General features: G+C 48.6%; 1 protein-coding gene and 1 pseudogene across 2 annotated transcripts in view; both read left to right on the forward strand.

Annotated features, from left to right (window-relative positions):
* The window catches only part of LOC141097310 (cell cycle control protein 50C-like), an 88,838-nt gene that overhangs the window by 47,075 nt on the left and 21,364 nt on the right, over window positions 1-20,399 (forward strand). Inside the window, exons 1-2 of one of the 2 annotated variants that reach the window (XM_073584381.1) lie at window positions 16,135-16,212; window positions 17,187-17,283. In XM_073584381.1, the coding sequence (XP_073440482.1) occupies window positions 17,244-17,283 (40 nt within the window). In that variant the 5' untranslated portion in view covers window positions 16,135-16,212; window positions 17,187-17,243. Of the gene's footprint in view, window positions 1-16,134; window positions 16,213-17,186; window positions 17,284-20,399 lie in introns of those variants that run through there. The other variant, XM_073584380.1, reaches the window with a different exon arrangement.
* Window positions 5,677-8,289, forward strand: LOC141097277 (microtubule-associated serine/threonine-protein kinase 3 pseudogene; annotated as a pseudogene).

The raw sequence follows: 20,399 nt of genomic DNA on the forward strand, positions 1-20,399 counted from the left end.
ACGTGGAATGATATTCATGTGAAACCCATCCCTTTCTTAGCCAATGAATATTATCTTTCACCATGTGGGTCTCAGACATACACAGGATAGCCGGGAGAAATTTCTGCATATTAGTAAATATAGCACATCTCTTATTTGCATCCCCGAGCCCCCTAACATTCCACGCTACAATATTAAGTGATATCGCCATAAGAGCAGACTAAAAAATGAGAAATCGGAACATACTCCACTCCCGAGGGAGAGAGGCAATCTCCACCATCCCTCAGTACAATGAATTGGGCGACACGGCTGACGCACATCACATCCCACAGAACAATTAGGGAATACAACAACAAACGAAAAAAACAAAGGAGGGAGAGGGAGCACTGCACACCAGTGCACAGCGCCCCTACCCCCAAACACAAGTGTAACTTGCACATTTCTCTCAAATAGAGAGAATCAGGGCTAGAAAACTCGCCCAGAGTCCATGCAGGGAGAAGGGTCCACAGCTTGTCACTGTAACGAGTGTCCACAGCAATCCGGTCAGCTCCCGCCCTGAATCCGAAATGGAATGAACAGTAGTAATTATACCAGCATAGCGTCCTAGACAAAAAGGAGTAACAACACCTGGTGGCGAAAAAAGGGAGAACTTCAAGTATTCTTCCTCCTCATGGACCTCTCATTAATATCCAGCCAGGACAGCGCCATTCCCGCCGTATCAAAAAAGTGCGTTTCTCCATTCACATCAATCCGCAGTCTAGCAGGGTACATCATGGAATATGTCACCTGTAAGTCACGTAGGCGTTTTTTAATCTCAATAAATTGCGCCCTTTTACGCTGCACCTCCAGGGAAAAATCAGGGAAAATGGAGACTTTCCTCCCATTAATAGCAAGTTCCTTAATGTCTCTGGATCTGCGCAGGATAGCATCTCTATCTTTAAAGTGTAGGAGCTTAAGCAAGATGGGACGCGGGGGTGCTCCCGGCGGGGGGGCACGCGTAGGGACCCTGTGTGCTCTCTCAATAGTAAAGAATGGGGACAAAACATCTTTACCAAAGGTGTCCATTAGCCATTTTTCAAAAAAGCCAAGTGAGTCAGTCCCCTCCGTCCTCTCCGGAACCCCCACCAGTCGCAGATTACTTCTACGGGAGCGGTTCTCTAAATCATCCACCTTGTTCAGCAGTATTGTAATATTTTGCGTGGCTTTTCCCAGCTCCCGTGTTATTGGTGGCAATTTATCCTCCGTCGCACCAACACGCTCCTCCAGTTCCCCCACCCTGGCAGTCACCCCTCGCAGCTCTTGTTTAATACAGGCCATGTCCTTGGTGACAATCTCCATTTGATTACTTAGAGTGGCCAGTGTGGTATTGCAGGAGTTAATTGCTGCGAGGATTTCTCCCAGTGTGGGCTCAGCAGTCACAGACTCCGGCTGCTCCCCATCCCCCACTCCTTCCTCCTCCAGCACAGGCCCCTGTGTCTGCACATGTTGGGCTGAAGGGGGGCCCAGTTTACTCACTGTTCCCTCCCTGGAGAGATGATCCTCCAGCTCCACGCTGCATCCAGCGTCTGCCTCAGTCTGTGCACTGGGCGATCGAGCAGCAGCAGGAGGCACCCTTGCATATCGTTCCAGCCTGCCAGCAGCTCCCATCGCTCCACTACCAGCCGACTTGTTGTTTGCTGGTGCCATCCTGGATGTAGCAGAGGCGCGCCCCGGCGTCTCCTTATCTTTTTTACTGCTGCGGTTCGACATGGCCCAAGGATCCTCCGCTGTCTAAACGCCCAGGGAGATATTGCAGCCCTCCAGGTCAGTGGGACTCGTCAGCAGTGCCGGTAATCAGGATTTATTGTCGGATCCGGGCAGGAGCTCTCTCACTCCACGTCCTCCCTACATGAGGTCCAGGCCACGCCCCCCAAAGATGTTTTTTTTTAATCTGTTTGTACATCCTGAGCCTACTGGTTCATGCACACAACGTCAGACATAAAATAGACTAACACACATGTATTGCAATGGATCAGGGTAAATTTATATTCCACTCATGGGTAAAATTATGAATTTCATTGTGCAGTGTATTATCAGATTTATTTATCCTGAGCTTAAAGAATTGAGCTTTTACCTCTGGACAAGAAGTGAGGGGTCAGCCGAGCAGAGCTGACCGTGCTAAAAGAGGAGGAAAGCTGATAGAAGGGTTTGCAATATGACACAGCTACACATTGATCTTATCCGAAAGGTGTGTCTTCTGTGAGCTATACCCAGCACTGTCTAATCATGCAGGAGGTTAGACCAGGAGATCAGCTCTGTATCCTTACATCTCACACACTGAGAAACCTAGGCTATGGTGAGGCGCAGTCTTTTTCTGCTGTGCTGCTCCCTGGTAATGATTGGGCAACTCATACAGGAAGAAGAAGTACACGCCCCCGGTGAAAAGTAATTGATAACACCCACTTGGACTTACCGTTTTCTTTTTGATTTAATATGTGCCAATACTTTGCTAATATCGCCGTAACTGAGAGGCAAAATTGCATAATGTGTCTAGTTAAAGAAGTTGTCTTCTACATGGGCAACTTCTCCTCATACCCCATGCTTGGCCCCGAAAAAATACAAAAGCTTATACTCACCTCCCATGCCAACACCGTTCTCTAGGGTTCCTGTGCTGTTTTGACACGTGACTCCAGTGCCCAATCAGCGCTGACGTCACTGTCTCTGCCTCCTGTTGAATTGAACATGAAGAGCAAGTGATAAAGTAGCTAGAGCCCCAACTTCCTCTTCATGTTTGATTTGTCCTAAGGCGGGCACAGCGATGCCGGATCAGATTGGGTGCTGGAGGCACGTGTCACAACAACCACAGAAGAACTCCAGGACCGCAAGTGCTGACACCACGGGAACAGCGCCACCGAGGGAGGCGAGTAAAGTTTTTTTTATTTACTCGGGGCCAAACATCAAGAAGGGGTTGTCCAAGCAGTGGACAACCCTCTAACCATGACAAATTTTGGGTGCTGGAGGCACGTGTCACAACAACCGCAGAAGAACTCCAGGACCGTGAGTGCTGACACAGTGGGAACGGCGCCACTGAGGAAGGCGAGTAAAGTTTTTTTATTGAATCGGGGGCAAGCATCAAGAAGGGGTTGTCCAAGTAGTGGACAGCCCTCTAACCATGATAAATTTGGTTAAAAGGTCCACTTTAATCCAATAAAAATGTTTGAAAGTATCCAGTCAACCCCTTTTTCCATCTTCAGGGGGACGAGGCAGGGCTGTCCTCTGTCACGTTTGTTGTTTAATATTGCCCTTGATCCTTTACTAAGATATCTGGAGATGATCCCTTCCTTTGGGGGCATAGGGGTCGGTCACCATACACTTAAAACGTTGGCATTTGCTGATGATATCTTACTCATGATATCCAATCCTAAGGAATCCATTTCCTCTATAATGGACGCCTTTAATGAATTTGGAGCAGTTTCGGGATTTCGTATAAACTTTAATAAATCTCATGCTTTAGCTATTTTTAAAATTGCTCAGAAACGGTGGCCATTCCCTTTTCCTTTTCAGTGGAGGAGAAATTCTTTACCTTATCTTGGCATTGACCTACCATCAAATCCTCATGATATCTATAAATTAAATGTTCAGCCTCTTATTTCTGTAGTTATACAAGAAATTCAATCCTGGAAATCCATTAAATTATCCTTTGCAGGTAAAGCCCATCTAATATATGATCTCTTTCCCTAAAATACTCTTTCCTTTACAGACGCTCCCGGTTCTACTTTCTAAAGCTGATGATAGGCTACTGACACGAGCCTTCTGCCAATTTATTTGGGGCTCAGAAGGGGGCTCTAGAATTAGTGTTTTTAAGCTACAGCAAACCAAATCTTTGGGTGGACTTAATCTCCCAAATTTACGCCTCTACAGTATAGCGGCTGCTTTTCGCCATTCCCTTGATTGGATATACGCCTTTAATCGCTTCACTAATACCCCAATAGATGAGGCCATGTGTAGACCCTTCAGCCTCCCAGCATTGCTTCACCTACGAAATGCTGAAATTCCAGTGGAGGTTAGAGATAATCCTCTATTATGGTCGGTAATCTTGGGATGGCGTCAAGCTAGACGAGTTAGCGGTCTTGACCCCCACATCTCGATGTTTCTTCCCTTTCAAGGTAACCCCTCTTTTCTACAAGGCAAGTCAGCTCTCATTTACAAGGTGCTTGGAAACAATGGGTGTAGACTGGTCCGAGATACGTTAACAAATAATCAATGCCTTCTTACCTTAGAGGACATGGTTTTCAAATACCCAATCCTTACAGTAGACAATTTTACCGGATGATGCTAGAACACACCCTCTAAATTTAATATCCATTAAAGCCCAAATGGGAACTTATTCTATGAGTCTTATATATAAATCATTAAGCCTTCTATACATTGGTCAGACTCTTCACCAGGCCCTGGAAAATGGGTTGCTCAATTAACGAACTGTCGGGTAAATGACCTTTTGAAAGCCACTATGCGTATTAACTCTAAATTACCATATGACAGTTACATAACCATGTCTCTTATGATATTTCATAGAGCATACTTCTCCCCGGAGGTCAAGTCTAAAATGTCCCCCTCAGGGGACTATCCCTGCCCTAAATGCCTACACTCTCCAGCTGATATTTTCCATTGCCTTTGGGACTGCCCAATAAAAAGCGAGGTGTGGGATTCTGGCATATCTATCTCTCTCTCCCCAGAGTGGGCCATATTTAATATTCTCGCACAGGACCAGTTGGTGAGGCTTTCTGTCCAGCAGTGCCGCATCTTGTTCATATGGGCGGCAGCCACACGTAAAAGCATTCTCCGTTTGTTGGCACAGGATGCAACACCTTCTTTAAGCTTAATTACTACAAAAGTAACATATCTCTTCAAAATGGATTGGATAGAGACCTTACTTAATAAAGAAAAAGACACTGACCGCTTTTTTTTCACATGGTCCTCTTTTATCAATACTCAGACATCTTCCACAAGCCAGGCGATACATAGTTGTTTCCAGCTCACCAACTGGTATATGAGAGAGCAGCTTGCTGGTAATATCCCTGTTAGACTGGAATGAAATTGTGTTACGAAGTTATGGAGTTTGCCCGGGGGAGTGGAGGGGGAGGGGCGGGGGGGTTATAGTTGAAAAAATGCCGTCTAATGTTAATAATATTGCATAAATGTTCTTCTGTTATGTTATTGGACATTATATGTATATTTTGTAATACACTCAATAAAGACGGTTTAAAAAAAAAAAAATGTTTGAAAACATATGGTCGGCCATTATGACATCACTGATGGTCGGCCATTATGACATCACAGATGGTCAGCCATTATGATATCACAGATGGTCGACCATTATGACATCACCGCTCGCAGTTACTTATGCTGTGTACACAGGGTTCCGGCTGCCATTTTGGCTCCCTAGTGACTGAGTGCATTTGCAATTTTTCGCTATGGCTGAATTTCTTCTAGACAAGCTTCAGGTAGAAGGATTATTGGAGATTATTTACACCCATTGCTCTGACATTACGCTTCTACCACCCGATGGCGTCCTCGGCTTCACTCACCAGCTGGTGGTGGAGCTAGTGCAGGACTGCCTGACCAAATACCACCAAGACCGTCTTACCTCAGAGTATCTGACAGATTTAACCCGGAACATCAGGACATTACTACAGCAGGCTGAAGAAAAATCTCAAGATGGAGATTTGGCTTTTGTTAAAGAACTGGCCGAAAAAGTCCTGTATGTGCTGGAAGGTCCGGCCCGCTCCCCGGAACGCCTGGAGACACCACAAGGCGAGTACAAAGATGGGGAAAATGTCCCCCTGGAATCCCCGGACCCTAACACGAGTCAGGCGGGGCTGAGCAGCGATCTGACCACAGAAACTGATCAGCGGCGGATGTTTTGGGGCTGTCTACTTAGTGCAGCACAAATACTCACAGCAGATCTTCGCTATGAAGAAAATGGCGAAGAAGAACCTGGAAACTGAAAAACACGTGGAAGCGGCCTTTCTGGAGAGGGACATCATGACCTTCGCTGATTGTCCCTTTGTGGTCTCCATGCTCTGCTCCTTCCCTACTAGATCTCACCTGTGTATGGTCATGGAGTATGTTGGAGGTGGAGACTGTGGGTCCCTTCTAAGCACCAAGGGCCGTTTATCTATCCCCTTGGCCCGTCTGTACTTTGCAGAAACAGTTCTTGCTGTGGAATACCTGCACAGCTATGGTGTGGTGCACCGAGACCTGAAACCGTACAACCTACTGATTACAACTGCTGGGCACGTTAAAGTCGCCGATTTTGGACTTTCAAAAATTGGTGTCATGATACCAAAAACCAACAACTATAAGCAATCAGTGAAGGACATCTCCAGAGAGTTCAAGGACCTTGAGAATTGTGGTACCCTGAATTACATGGCCCCAGAGGTCATCCTAATGAAAGACTACGGAAGACCTGTTGACTGGTGGTCAATGGGGATCATCCTCCATGAATTTCTGGTTGGATCTTTACCATTTGATACGGATTTCATACCTGAGCTTAAAAGAATGATTGTCATGGGAAAAATACCTTGGAATTACAAACGCTGTCCACCCCGTGAGGCTAAGAACCTCATCACTGACCTGCTCAAAAAAAATCCTGAGCAAAGACTTGGGACAGGTGGAGCATTTGAGATTAAGGATCATCCATTCATGAAAAAAATAGATTTTGACAATCTTCTAAATCAGAAGCCGATGTATATTCCTCATCTTGTATCAAATGTGGACACCAGCCTCTTTATCAATCACGCTCATAGAGACATGCTTATGGTCTCAGAGAAAGAAGAGGACACAAGTGAGGACAAGGACCTTGACTTCCAAAATTTTACGTCATCCTCTGAAAGGCTTTCTAAACTCTGCACCATCGCTACCATCACGATGAACAATGAGAATTCAAAGTCCCATCCAGAGTGTACCCAAGCATCAGACATCGAGAAAAGAAAATCTGCAATAAATCCAAATGCAGAGCAAGAAAGCCCAGAAAATGTAAAAAAGGAGAAAAAGAGAAGAGGTTCCACCTTCCGCCGGATCTTATCATCATGCCGGCGTGTATTATCTAGGGCTGCCCGCGTGTTTACATGTTGTTGCCGCTCCCCTACGACATCTAAAAGACGGTAAACCTCCACATCCAGCGCCCTGAGGTCCAGCAGATCCACCATCACTGCTGGAGAAGTATAGAAGTGCAATTCCACAACAGTTTTTTTTATTTTTTTACCATGTTCACCAAATGCTAAATCTGACCTGCCATTATGATTCGCCAGGTCATTATGAGATGACAGATACCAAACATGTATAGATTGTTTTTTATTTACGTGGTGAAAAAAAATCCAAAGTTTAATAAAAAAAAAAATTGCACCATTTTCTGAGATCCGTATCGTCTCCATTTTTTGGGATCTGGGGCTGGGTCAGGGCTTATATTTTGCGCGCCGAGCTGATGTTTTTAGTGATAGCATTTTAGGGTAGATACGATTTTTTTAATCACCCGTTGCTATGAACCAAAAAAACGTAAATTTGCGGTTTGGATTTTTTTCTCGTTACGTAGTTTACCAATCAGATTGCCTTTGTATTTGGATAAATTGGGAGTTTCTTAATGCAGCAATATGAAATATATGATCGCTTTTTTGTATTGTTTTATTTTGACTATGGAAATATGAACTTTAAACTTTTCTCCGTTTGTGGGAACAGGATGAAACACCTTCTTTAAGCTTAATTACTACAAAAGTAACATATCTCTTCAAAATGGATTGGATAGAAGCCTTACTTAATAAAGAAAAAGACACTGACCGCTTTTATTTCACATGGTCCTCTTTTATCAATACTCAGACATCTTCCACAAGCCAGGCGATACATAGTTGTTTCCAGCTCACCAACTGGTATATGAGAGAGCAGCTTGCCGGTAATATCCCTGTTAGACTGGATTGAAATTGTGTTACGAAGTTATGGAGGTTGCCCGGGGGAGTGGAGGGGAGGGGCGGGGGGTTATAGTTGAAAAAATGCCGTCTAATGTTAATAATATTGCATAAATGTTCTTCTGTTATGTTATTGGACATTATATGTATATTTTGTAATACACTCAATAAAGACGGTTTAAAAAAAAAATGTTTGAAAACAGATGGTCGGCCATTATGACATCACTGATGGTCGGCCATTATGATATCACAGATGGTCGACCATTATGACATCACCGCTCGCAGTTACTTATGCTGTGTACACAGGGTTCCGGCTGCCATTTTGCTTTTTTGTATTGTTTTATTTTGACTAGGGAAATATAAACTTTAAACTTTTTTTATATTTTTTAAAACATTTTTTTTCCACTTTTGACTTGCTTCAATACAGTAGTCTCCATAGAAGACTTGAAGCTGCAATCATCTGATCGCTTGTGCTACGTATAGCCTTGCTATGTGTAGCAGAAATCATCATCTCCAGGGGCGTCCGTGGGTGTGGTTTGTGACACGCTTCCGGCACGCATGTGTTAAATGCCGCTGTCAGAGATTGACAGTGGCATTTAACATGTTAGCTGCCGCAGGTGGATCGCAATTTCAGCTGTTAGGGGCACATGACAGTTGATCAAACCAGCTATCATGTGTCAGAAAAGATGTGGGCTCAGCGTCGGACTCGGAGCCCGTATCAAAGGAAGGGAGGCGACCTAAGATGTACTTATACGTGATAGGTCGTGAAGGGATAAGTAGAACAATATTTTATTTTTCAAAACTTATGACTAAGTTCAGAAAAAAATGAATATAGGAGGTCAAAATGCAAAATATAAGGACAACAGAGCCCAATAGATTGGTGGAAGGGAGTGCTAAAAATTATTGGGAAAAGAGGTGCAAAATACTTGCCCCTGGAAATTGCAGCCCACAATACACCAGTAATTCTTGGCAGGTTCATTACAGAAAAATTAGTAATTAAAAAGTGCCACTAAAATCACTGGGCTGTGTAATACATGAAGGTGCTGAGCCCTCCAGAATGAAAGGTTTTTTCTTAATTTTCTCTCTGCCATTATATTTCAATGTCCCGGTCAAGACAGACTCAATAATTCCAGTTTATACAGTAAAGCCGAAAGCCGACACGTGAGCTACAGAAAATAGAAAGTCTAATCCTGTTACATTTGCTTTAATGACCAAAGTGAAATCTGCAATAGTTAAAGGGAATCTGTCAGTAGGATCAACCATCCTAAGCCGTCTATATAGGCTATAGGAAGCTGAGTAAAATGATATGTTTTTCTTAATATGGAAATGAGCTGTTAAGATCTATGGGGCGGATATAGATCTCCCTGAGAATCTGACTGTAAATAAAAGGGGGCATTTCCAGTGGAGACATGTAATGACTGACAGTCTGCTCTCCTGATCTACATGTCTCAGAGTTGGAACACCCTCTTTCATTTAAATAAGTTCTGGAAGAGGATTTTCAGGGAGGTCTGTATGGGGCCCATAGAACTTAACAGCTAATTTACATATTTAAAAACATTGTGGATTTCTCTAGAATAAGACATTGGAACACAGATATCCAAAGACATACCAAAAGGGAATTTAGATTGTGAGCCCCATTGGGGACAGTGATGATAATGTATGTAAAGCGCTGTGGAATATGGCTATACAGTTGTGGCCAAAAGTATTGACACCCCTGCAATTCTGTCAGATAATACTCAGTTTCTTCCTGAAAATGATTGCAAACACATTCTTTGGTATTATTATCTTCATTTAATTTGTCTTAAATGAAAAAACACAAAAGAGAATGAAGCAAAAAGCAAAACATTGATCATTTCACACAAAACTCCAAAAAAGGGCCAGACAAAAGTATTGGCACCCTCAGCCTAAAACTTGGTTGCACAACCTTTAGCCAAAATAACTGCGACCAACCGCTTCCGGTAACCATCAATGAGTTTATTACAATGCTCTGCTGGAATTTTAGACCATTCTTCCTTGGCAAACTGCTCCATGACCCTGATATTAGAAGGGTGCCTTCTCCAAACTGCCATTTTTAGATCTCTCCACAGGTGTTCTATGGGATTCAAGTCTGGACTCATTGCTGGTCACCTTTAGAAGTCTCCAGTGCTTTCTCAAACCATTTTCTAGTGCTTTTGGAAGTGTGTTTTGGGTCATTGTCCCGCTGGAAGACCCATGACCTCTGAGGGAGACCCAGCTTTCTCACACTGTGCCCTACATTATGCTGCAAAATTTGTTGGTAGTCTTCTGACTTCATAATGCCATGCACACGATCAAGCAGTCCAGTGCCAGAGGCAGCAAAGCAACCCCAAAACATCAGGGAACCTCCGCCATGTTTGACTGTAGGGACCGTGTTCTTTTCTTTGAATGCCTCTTTTTTCTCCTGTAAACTCTATGTTGATGCCTTTGCCCAAAAAGCTCTACTTTTGTCTCTTCTGACCAGAGAACATTCTTCCAAAACACTTTAGGCTTTTTCAGTTAAGTTTTGGCAAACTCCAGCCTGGCTTTTTTATGTCTCGGGGTAAGAAGTGGGGTCTTCCTGGGTCTCCTACCATACAGCCCCTTTTCATTCAGATGCCGACGGATAGTACGGGTTGACACTGTTGTACCCTCGGACTGCAGGACAGCTTGAACTTGTTTGGATGTTAGTTGAGGTTCTTTATCCAACATCTGCACAATCTTGCGTTGAAATCTCTTGTCAACTTTTCTTTTCTGTCCACATCTAGGGAGGTTAGCCACAGTGCCATGGGCTTTAAACTTCTTGATGACACTGCACACGGTAGACACAGGAACATTCAGGGATTTGGAGATGGACTTGTAGCCTTGAGATTGCTCATGCTTCCTCACAATTTGGTTTCTCAAGTCCTCAGACAGTTCTATGGTCTTCTTTCTTTTCTCCATGCTCAATGTGGTACACACAAGGACACAGGACAGAGGTTGAGCCAACTTTAATCCATGTCAACTGGCTGCAAGAGTGATTGAGTTATTGTGACGGCCGTCTGCGAATCTGGGCTGTAGTAGGGACAGCACCCCGAGTAACCCTGTGACCCTTAACCCCTATACAGGGATCTGGAATTGTAGCAAGGCCCAGGGGGTAGCTGTCTAGAGGAGCAGTGGACCAGAGCAGGGCGGCCGCCAAGGGGTCAAAACTAAAACCCGTAATCAAGGTCAGGAGGCAGGAGTCGGAGGCCGGAGGGCAGCAGAGGCACGAAATCAGCAGACAGAAGGAGAGTCAAAAGTCCAGGCCAAGGTCAGTAAAAAAACAGGAGGGCAGCAAAGGTACAAAATCAGCAGGCAGAAGGAGAGTCAGGAATCCAAGCGAAGGTCAGCGTCAAAAAATCAGAAGAGAGGCGGAGGTACAAAAATGTCAGGCAATAGAATGGTCAGAAATCCAAGCTGAGGTCAGAGTTTTCACTATAGCAAATTACAAAGTAGCACGCAGGGGAACCAAGAATATATCCGGCGGCTTGCAAGACCAGTCCCAAGGTATTTGAGGGATCAGGTCCTCCCTCACAGGTTCCTGGACTGATGATGTAATTAGGGCCGCCCCCAGGACCAGGCCAGATGGAGATGCAGTAAGCCCTACATGACTGACAGAGGGGCGGAGCCTGCGCCCACCAGATGCCTGCGCAGGAGCTTCTTCTCTGTCACCACCAGGGCCGGACTGGGACTAAAATTCAGCCCTGGCATTTGAAGTTACACAGGCCCACTAGTCACATGGTGACTATATAATATCTTTGTACAGTGGTAGTTTACAAGAAGTGAGAGGAGATTAACACGACTATATAACATGTAGTCACAGCTGTGCCCAGTATTTCAGCTCAGTCCTATTTATTGCTTTTAGGTACAGTACTCCTCCCAAAGCGCTGTCCCCTTTTGTATGCATGATTACAGAATTCCTGGCAGAACTGCTCTCTATTGGGCAACCAGACCCCCTGGTCATAGCCGCCCCTATCATACCTCCCAACTTTTGAAGAAGGGAAAGACGGACAAAGACTGCGGCCACGCCCAACCACACCCATTTCACAACTAGTCACACCCATGTCCACACCTAATCGCACCCATTTAGCACTGCTGATCACACTGACTGGTACTGAGGGCACAGTGGCTGGCATTATGGGCACACTGACTGGCACTAAGGAAGAGAGAAAACAGAGAGAGAGAGAAAAAAGAAAACAGAGAGAGCGAGAAAGAAAGGGGAAAGAAAGAAAGAACAGTGAGAGACAAAGAAAGAACAGTGAGAGACAGAGAAAGAACAGAGAGAGAAAGAAAGAGGGGAAAGAAAGAACAGAGAGAGACAGAGAAAGAACAGAGAGAGAAAGAAAGAAGTAAAGAAAAGAAAGAACAGAGAGAAAGAGAGGAAAGAAAAAGAAAGAAAGAGGGGAAGAAAGAACAGAGAGAGAAAAAAGATCAGAGAGAGAATGAAAGAACAGAGAAAGAAAGAAAAAGAGAGAAAGAAATAAAGAAAGATTCTACAAAGATACTATAGCAGCCCGGCTCCCATTGTAGTGCCCACCTGAGCCTCCCGATGCAGGACCTATCATGATCCGCTCACATGGCCGACATCCCCGATTCCAAGGCGATCCTGCTGTCTGCGCTGTCGGAGGAGGACACGGTGATGGATCTGAAGCATTCCTGGTTCCGTCACAATCTCCTCAAGAAATTATCTCATTTCCGGTCAGCTTCCAGCACATCACTTCAGGTGGAACGTCATGTGTGTGTTTTAAAATGCTCCTCGGGGCTCCGCCGTGTACTCCTGTGTCAGTGGGAAAAGCCCGCTTTGTATGCTTTGTACACACTTGGCTCCGCTCCGTACATCCCGTACACATATGACTCCACTCCATACATACACGGTTCCACTCCGTCCACCTTGTACACGCGTGGCTCCTCTCCGTACACCTCGTACACGCGCGGCTCCTCTCCGTACACCTCGTACACGCGCGGCTCCTCTCCGTACACCTAGTACACGCGCGGCTCCTCTCCGTACACCTCGTACACGCGCGGCTCCTCTCCGTACACCTCGTACACACGGCTCCGCTCCGTACACCTCGTACACACACGGCTCCGCTCCGTACACCTCGTACACACACGGCTCCGCTCCATACACCTCGTACACACAGCTCCGCTCTGTACACCTCGTACACACACGGCTCCGCTCCGTACACCTCGTACACACACGGCTCCTCTCCGTACACCTCGTACACACAGCTCCGCTCCGTACACATCGTACACGCGCGGCTCCTCTCCGTACACCTCGTACACGCGCGGCTCCTCTCCGTACACCTCGTACACGCGCGGCTCCTCTCTGTACACCTCGTACACGCGCGGCTCCGCTCCGTACACCTCGTACACACACGGCTCCTCTCCGTACACCTCGTACACACAGCTCCGCTCCGTACACATCGTACACGCGCGGCTCCTCTCCGTACACCTCGTACACGCGCGGCTCCTCTCCGTACACCTCGTACATGCGCGGCTCCTCTCTGTACACCTCGTACACGCGCGGCTCCTCTCTGTACACCTCGTACACGCGCGGCTCCTCTCCGTACACCTCGTACACGCGCGGCTCCGCTCCGTACACCTCGTACACACAGCTCCGCTCCGTACACCTCGTACACACACGGCTCCGCTCCGTACACCTCGTACACACACGGCTCCTCTCCGTACACATCGTACACGCGCGGCTCCTCTCCGTACACCTCGTACACGCGCGGCTCCTTTCCGTACACCTCGTACACGCGCGGCTCCTCTCCGTACACCTCGTACACGCGCGGCTCCGCTCCGTACACCTCGTACACACAGCTCCGCTCCGTACACCTCGTACACACACGGCTCCTCTCCGTATACCTCGTACACGCGGCTCCTCTCCGTACACCTCGTACACGCGGCTCCTCTCCGTACACCTCGTACACGCGCGGCTCCTTTCCGTACACCTCGTACACGCGCGGCTCCTCTCCGTACACCTCGTACACGCGCGGCTCCTCTCCGTACACCTCGTACACGCGCGGCTCCTCTCCGTACACCTCGTACACACACGGCTCCTCTCCGTACACCTCGTACACACGGCTCCGCTCCGTACACCTCGTACACGCGCGGCTCCGCTCCGTACACCTCGTACACACACGGCTCCGCTCCGTACACCTCGTACACACACGGCTCCGCTCCGTACACCTCGTACACACACGGCTCCGCTCCGTACACCTCGTACACACAGCTCCGCTCTGTACACCTCGTACACACACGGCTCCTCTCCGTACACCTCGTACATGCGGCTCCTCTCCGTACACCTCGTACACGCTCGGCTCCTCTCCGTACACCTCGTACACACGCGGCTCCTCTCCGTACACCTCGTACACACACGGCTACGCTCCGTACACCTCGTACACACAGCTCCGCTCTGTACACCTCGTACACACACGGCTCCTCTCCGTACACCTCGTACACACACGGCTACGCTCCGTACACCTCGTACACACAGCTCCGCTCTGTACACCTCGTACACACACGGCTCCTCTCCGTACACCTCGTACATGCGGCTCCTCTCCGTACACCTCGTACACACACGGCTCCGCTCCGTACACCTCGTACACACACGGCTCCGCTCTGTACACCTCGTACACACACGGCTCCTCTCCGTACACCTCGTACATGCGGCTCCTCTCCGTACACCTCGTACACGCTCGGCTCCTCTCCGTACACCTCGTACACACGCGGCTCCTCTCCGTACACCTCGTACACACGCGGCTCCGCTCCGTACACCTCGTACACACAGCTCCGCTCTGTACACCTCGTACACACACGGCTCCTCTCCGTACACCTCGTACATGCGGCTCCTCTCCGTACACCTCGTACACGCGCGGCTCCTCTCCGTACACCTCGTACACGCGCGGCTCCTCTCCGTACACCTCGTACACGCGCGGCTCCGCTCCGTACACCTCGTACACACGGCTCCGCTCCGTACACCTCGTACACACGGCTCCGCTCCGTACACCTCGTACACGCGCGGCTCCTCTCCGTACACCTCGTACACGCGCGGCTCCTCTCCGTACACCTCGTACACGCGCGGCTCCTCTCCGTACACCTCGTACACGCGCGGCTCCGCTCCGTACACCTCGTACACACGGCTCCGCTCCGTACACCTCGTACACACGGCTCCGCTCCGTACACCTCGTACACGCGCGGCTCCTCTCCGTACACCTCGTACACGCGCGGCTCCGCTCCGTACACCTCGTACACACGGCTCCGCTCCGTACACCTCGTACACACACGGCTCCGCTCCGTACACCTCGAACACACACGGCTCCTCTCCGTACACCTCGTACACACGGCTCCGCTCCGTACACCTCGTACACGCGCGGCTCCGCTCCGTACACCTCGTACACACACGGCTCCGCTCCGTACACCTCGTACACACACGGCTCCGCTCCGTACACCTCGTACACGCGCGGCTCCTCTCCGTACACCTCGTACACGCGCGGCTCCGCTCCGTACACCTCGTACACACGGCTCCGCTCCGTACACCTCGTACACACACGGCTCCGCTCCGTACACCTCGTACACACACGGCTCCTCTCCGTACACCTCGTACACACGGCTCCGCTCCGTACACCTCGTACACGCGCGGCTCCGCTCCGTACACCTCGTACACACACGGCTCCGCTCCGTACACCTCGTACACACACGGCTCCGCTCCGTACACCTCGTACACACAGCTCCGCTCTGTACACCTCGTACACACACGGCTCCTCTCCGTACACCTCGTACATGCGGCTCCTCTCCGTACACCTCGTACACGCTCGGCTCCTCTCCGTACACCTCGTACACACGCGGCTCCTCTCCGTACACCTCGTACACACGCGGCTCCTCTCCGTACACCTCGTACACACACGGCTCCTCTCCGTACACCTCGTACACACACGGCTCCTCTCCGTACACCTCATACACACGGCTCCTCTCCGTACACCTCGTACACACAGCTCCGCTCCGTACACCTCGTACACACACAGCTCTGCTACATCCACACTGTAAATCCTGACCCCACACATACTTACCTCAACCAGCACCATGACAACAGCAAAGCAGAGTCTTGCAGACGGTAGAGGCAAGGCTGTGCGCACAGGACCTGTGATGAGGTCACAGGAGGGGCGGAGTCAGGGGTGATATGATCGGGGGTCTGGACAAAGGCTCCTGATCATGTGACCCCCTGACTCCTCCCCTCCTGTGATCTCATCACAGGTCCTGCGAACAGAGCGAGCAGGCAAGCGAGTGCGACGCTGAGTGGCTGCGGGGGGGAGGGGGTCTCATGCTACGGCGAGGATGGGGTGCGTGGGGGGCGTGGCGGCTTATCTCCCTGCAGTGCGGGTGGAACTTGAATCTGTGCCCGCAGAGGGCCGGCGGCAGGAGCCACAGTGGCCGCAGCTGCTGGCAAGCGGCCAGATGTTCGGGCGCTGCCGCCCGCGGCCCACGTGACAGCGGCCCAGCGGGAAAATGCCCGGTTGGTTATATTGCCAATCCGGGCTTGGACATCACTGTCCTGTGACAGATCGCTGATCTGTCACATCACAGATCACTGTGACAGATCAGCGATCTGTCACAGGCACTGCTGCAGACTTCCTCATGCCTGCGCTTTGCAGGCAGTGAGGAAGTCAGCTCCCTGCAGGCCCCCCCGTCGCCATCTTGGATCCCGGGTCCTGTAGGGAAAGAGCCCTCCGCAGCAGCGCTGCACATTGCGCTGCCGTGGGGGGCTCAGGGAAGCACGGAGGGAGCCCCCTCCCTGCCGATGCTTCCCTTTAACCCCCGGTACACAGCGATCGCGTTTGATCGCGGTGTGCAAGGGGTTAACGTGTCGGGGGCGGTCCGTGACCGCCCCTGACACATTGTGCCGGGTGTCAGCTATGATAATTAGCTGACTCCCGGCCGCGATCAGCGGTGCTCACCACGTGGGCGCCGCTGATCGCTGGGACGTAATATTCCGTCCATGGTAGTTAGGTCCAGGGTCACATGGACGGAATATTACGTCCTTTGTAGGTAAGGGGTTAAGCCCATATAGATTATATAACTGTATCTTGAATATGTTTTGGTAAACAGCTAAAATGACAAAACTTTTGTCACTGTTCAAATATTTCTGGACCTAACTGTAATTAACATCGTTTTTGCCCTAGTGAAGAAATATTAGAATTGCATCAATTAAAATAATATGATTTAATGCATTTAATTATTATCTGTCTGCAGAATATACAGGGCGGTGGCTACTGTGCTCCATTTTCTGTATATAACAATGGCACCCCGATGGCGCCCTGTGGTGCAATTGCCAACAGCATGTTTAATGGTAAGTAACAGAATACACAGGACAACAAAGAAGGGGGTGATCTGTACAAAATACTCCAATATACTAAAAAATTGAATAGACTTAACAGTGTGGGCATATATTCTACATTTGGACCATTTACTAAGATGTTTGTACCATATTACTGCCCCGTAATGCTGCCGTTAAGTACACAAACTGAATAATAATTCAGTGGATATGTATGCTGCCTCCGTAGAGTATCCAAATAGGGCTGGTTTCACATTAGCGCTTTTCAAGCGCACGCACGGCCGGGGGTAGCTCCGCCCCCGAGCCGGCTCTCTGCCCGGCGTGCCCGCCCCTTGCTTGTAGCGCCGCCTCCTAGCGCACAGCGGCGCCTGCGATCGGCGCACCCTATCTTTAGCATAGGGTGCGCAGATCGTGCGCAGGCCGTGCGCTAGTTGCGCTTTGACCTGCGCTGCGCACTTTTGACGGTGCGCCGAGCATGACGAAATCCGAAAAGTTTGATTTTGGCGCGCACGGCGCACCGTCAAAAGTGCGCAGCGCAGGTCAAAGCGCAACTAGCGCACGGCCTGCGCACGATCTGCGCACCCTATGCTAAAGATAGGGTGCGCCGATCGCAGGCGCCGCTGTGCGCTAGGAGGCGGCGCTACAAGCAAGGGGCGGGCACGCCGGGCAGAGAGCCGGCTCGGGGGCGGAGCTACCCCCGGCCGTGCGTGCGCTTAAAAAGCGCTAATGTGAAACCAGCCTAATACTGCGATATAGTGCCCACTAGAGATGAGCGACTTTAAGTCGAGTCGAACGAAATCGGCCGACTATAGGAAAAAGTCGGGGGTCCGACTGAAACACGAAACACAATACAAGTCAATAGGTAAGCAAAGTCGGCAGATAGTGGAGGACAGTAAACACACCTACAGTGCCAATTTCAATGCCAAAAACATCAATTCTTATTACTTAAGCTTGCCAACCTTAATTTACTTTATAATAATAGTTACGCATTGAAAACTGGGGGATATTTGGCTAAAGTTGTGGGGGGGGGTAGGGCTGGCTCCAGGTTTTCGTGTGCCCCGGGCCAAAGAGTGTCAGTGCGCCCCTTTAACACATAACACAATTCATGATGCTCCGATATGGCACAGAAATATAGGTATAGCACAATGAAAAATACTTCACTTCTTACATGACATGACTGATATATCTATTTTAAATTCTACAATAGCTCAAAAAATGGACAGTATATTACTCCATACAGTATTATGGCCACCACATGGTGCGCCATACAGAATAAAGAGCCCCATATATTTCTCCATACAGAATAATTGGTCCCATATAATGTTCCATACAGTATATGATGAGCTCCACATAATGCTATAGTATATGATGGTCTCCATGGATGATGCTCCAGTGTGTTATGGGCCCAAATAATGCTCCATATATAATGGGTCCCATCTCTAATGCTCCAGTGTATAATGGGCCCCATAGATGCTGCTCCAGTGTCTGATGTCCCCTATTTGGAATGCTCCAGTATATGATGGGCCCCATGGATGATGCTCCAGTGTGTTATGGGCCCAAATAATGCTCCATATATAATGAGCCCCATTTCTAATGCTCCAGTGTATAATGGGCCCAGTAAATGCTGCTCCAGTGTCTGATGTCCCCCATTTGGAATGCTCCAGTATATGATGGTCTCCATCGATGATGCTCCAGTGTGTTATGGGCCCAAATAATGCTCCATATATAATGAGCCCCATTTCTAATGCTCCAGTGTGTAATGGGCCGCGTAAATGCTGCTCCAGTGTCTGATGTTCCCCATTTGGAATGCTCCAGTATATGATGGGCCTCATCGATGAATGCTCCAGTGTATGATGGACCCAAACAATGCTCCATATATAATCTGCCCCATTTAGAATGAACCCAGGCATGGTATGTGAAAAGAGCTCCATGGAGTAATCTGAAGTGTGGGCTGCCGCATCCTTCACTTTTGGTGTGGGTGAAGGACCCAAGGAAAGAGGTTGCTCCTGACCAGAAGCCTGCACTGACGACTCAGTGCTTGCATTTTTTGAAACTTCAGAAGAGGAGGTGATAGAGCTGGAGGCTGTTTCAGCAATGTAAGGCAAAACCAGTTCCTGATGCTCCGGCTTTAAAAGCAGTTTACCTACTCCCAGAAAAGAGAGCCATACAGGCCTTTCGGAGCCAGACCATGACGCAGGCTCAACACCTCCTGCCTTAGCTGCTATTGTGCTTTTGGCACTACCAGCAAATGCACCATCAGTACCAGCTGGCCCCCCTCGCCCACGGCCTCTTCCACCATACTTACTAATTTTTTTGAAAATGTACCCGAAATACCAGCAGATATATGGTACTGTATCAGAGAAGCGTACAGCTCTATACAGTCTAGGGATAATTGTAAATCTCCATATATATTTCATGAGTCATACACAGACGCTCACAGGATCAGTATGGATTACACAATAATATAAAAAGTTGAAAAAGGGTGCAGTATCACCAGATATAAGATAAGATAATCCTTTAATCGTCCCACCATGGGGAAATTCAGAGCATTACAGCAGCAAGGCAGGAACAAGTACAGATACAGATGCATAAAGGCATTACATTGACAGTAGGTAGGTACATATACAGGGAAAAATAAATAAAAAATAAAATAAAATGTAACCGGACTGTCACAACTTTGGATCTATCAGTTCACTGTTTGGGTCGTTCTCCGTTTTGGACAGTGCTGGTTATACAGCCTAACTGCAGCAGGAAGGAAGGACTTTCGATAGCGCTCCCTCTCACATTTAGGATGAAGTAGCCGGTCACTGACAGTACTGCACATCTTTGTCACGGTCTTATGCATGGGATGGGAATCATTCTGCACCATGTAGCTCACCTTGGCCAGTATCCTCCTGTCGCCTACTTCTTGAACTGGGTCAAGGGGGCATCCCAGGACAGAGCTGGCCCTTCTAATCAGTTTGTCCAGCCTATTCCTATCCCTGGTTGATATGCCACTACCCCAGCACGCCACACCAAAGAAGATGACTGATGCCACAACAGAGTTGAAGAAGGATGCAAGGAGTGCCCCTCTAACTCCGAAGGCTTTCAGCCTTCTGAGCAGATAAAGCCTGCTTTGGATCTTCCTGTAC

This window comes from Dendrobates tinctorius, unplaced genomic scaffold (assembly GCF_039654945.1).
Source record: "Dendrobates tinctorius isolate UK_male_01 unplaced genomic scaffold, ASM3965494v1 ptg000084l, whole genome shotgun sequence".
Lineage (NCBI taxonomy): Eukaryota > Metazoa > Chordata > Amphibia > Anura > Dendrobatidae > Dendrobates > Dendrobates tinctorius.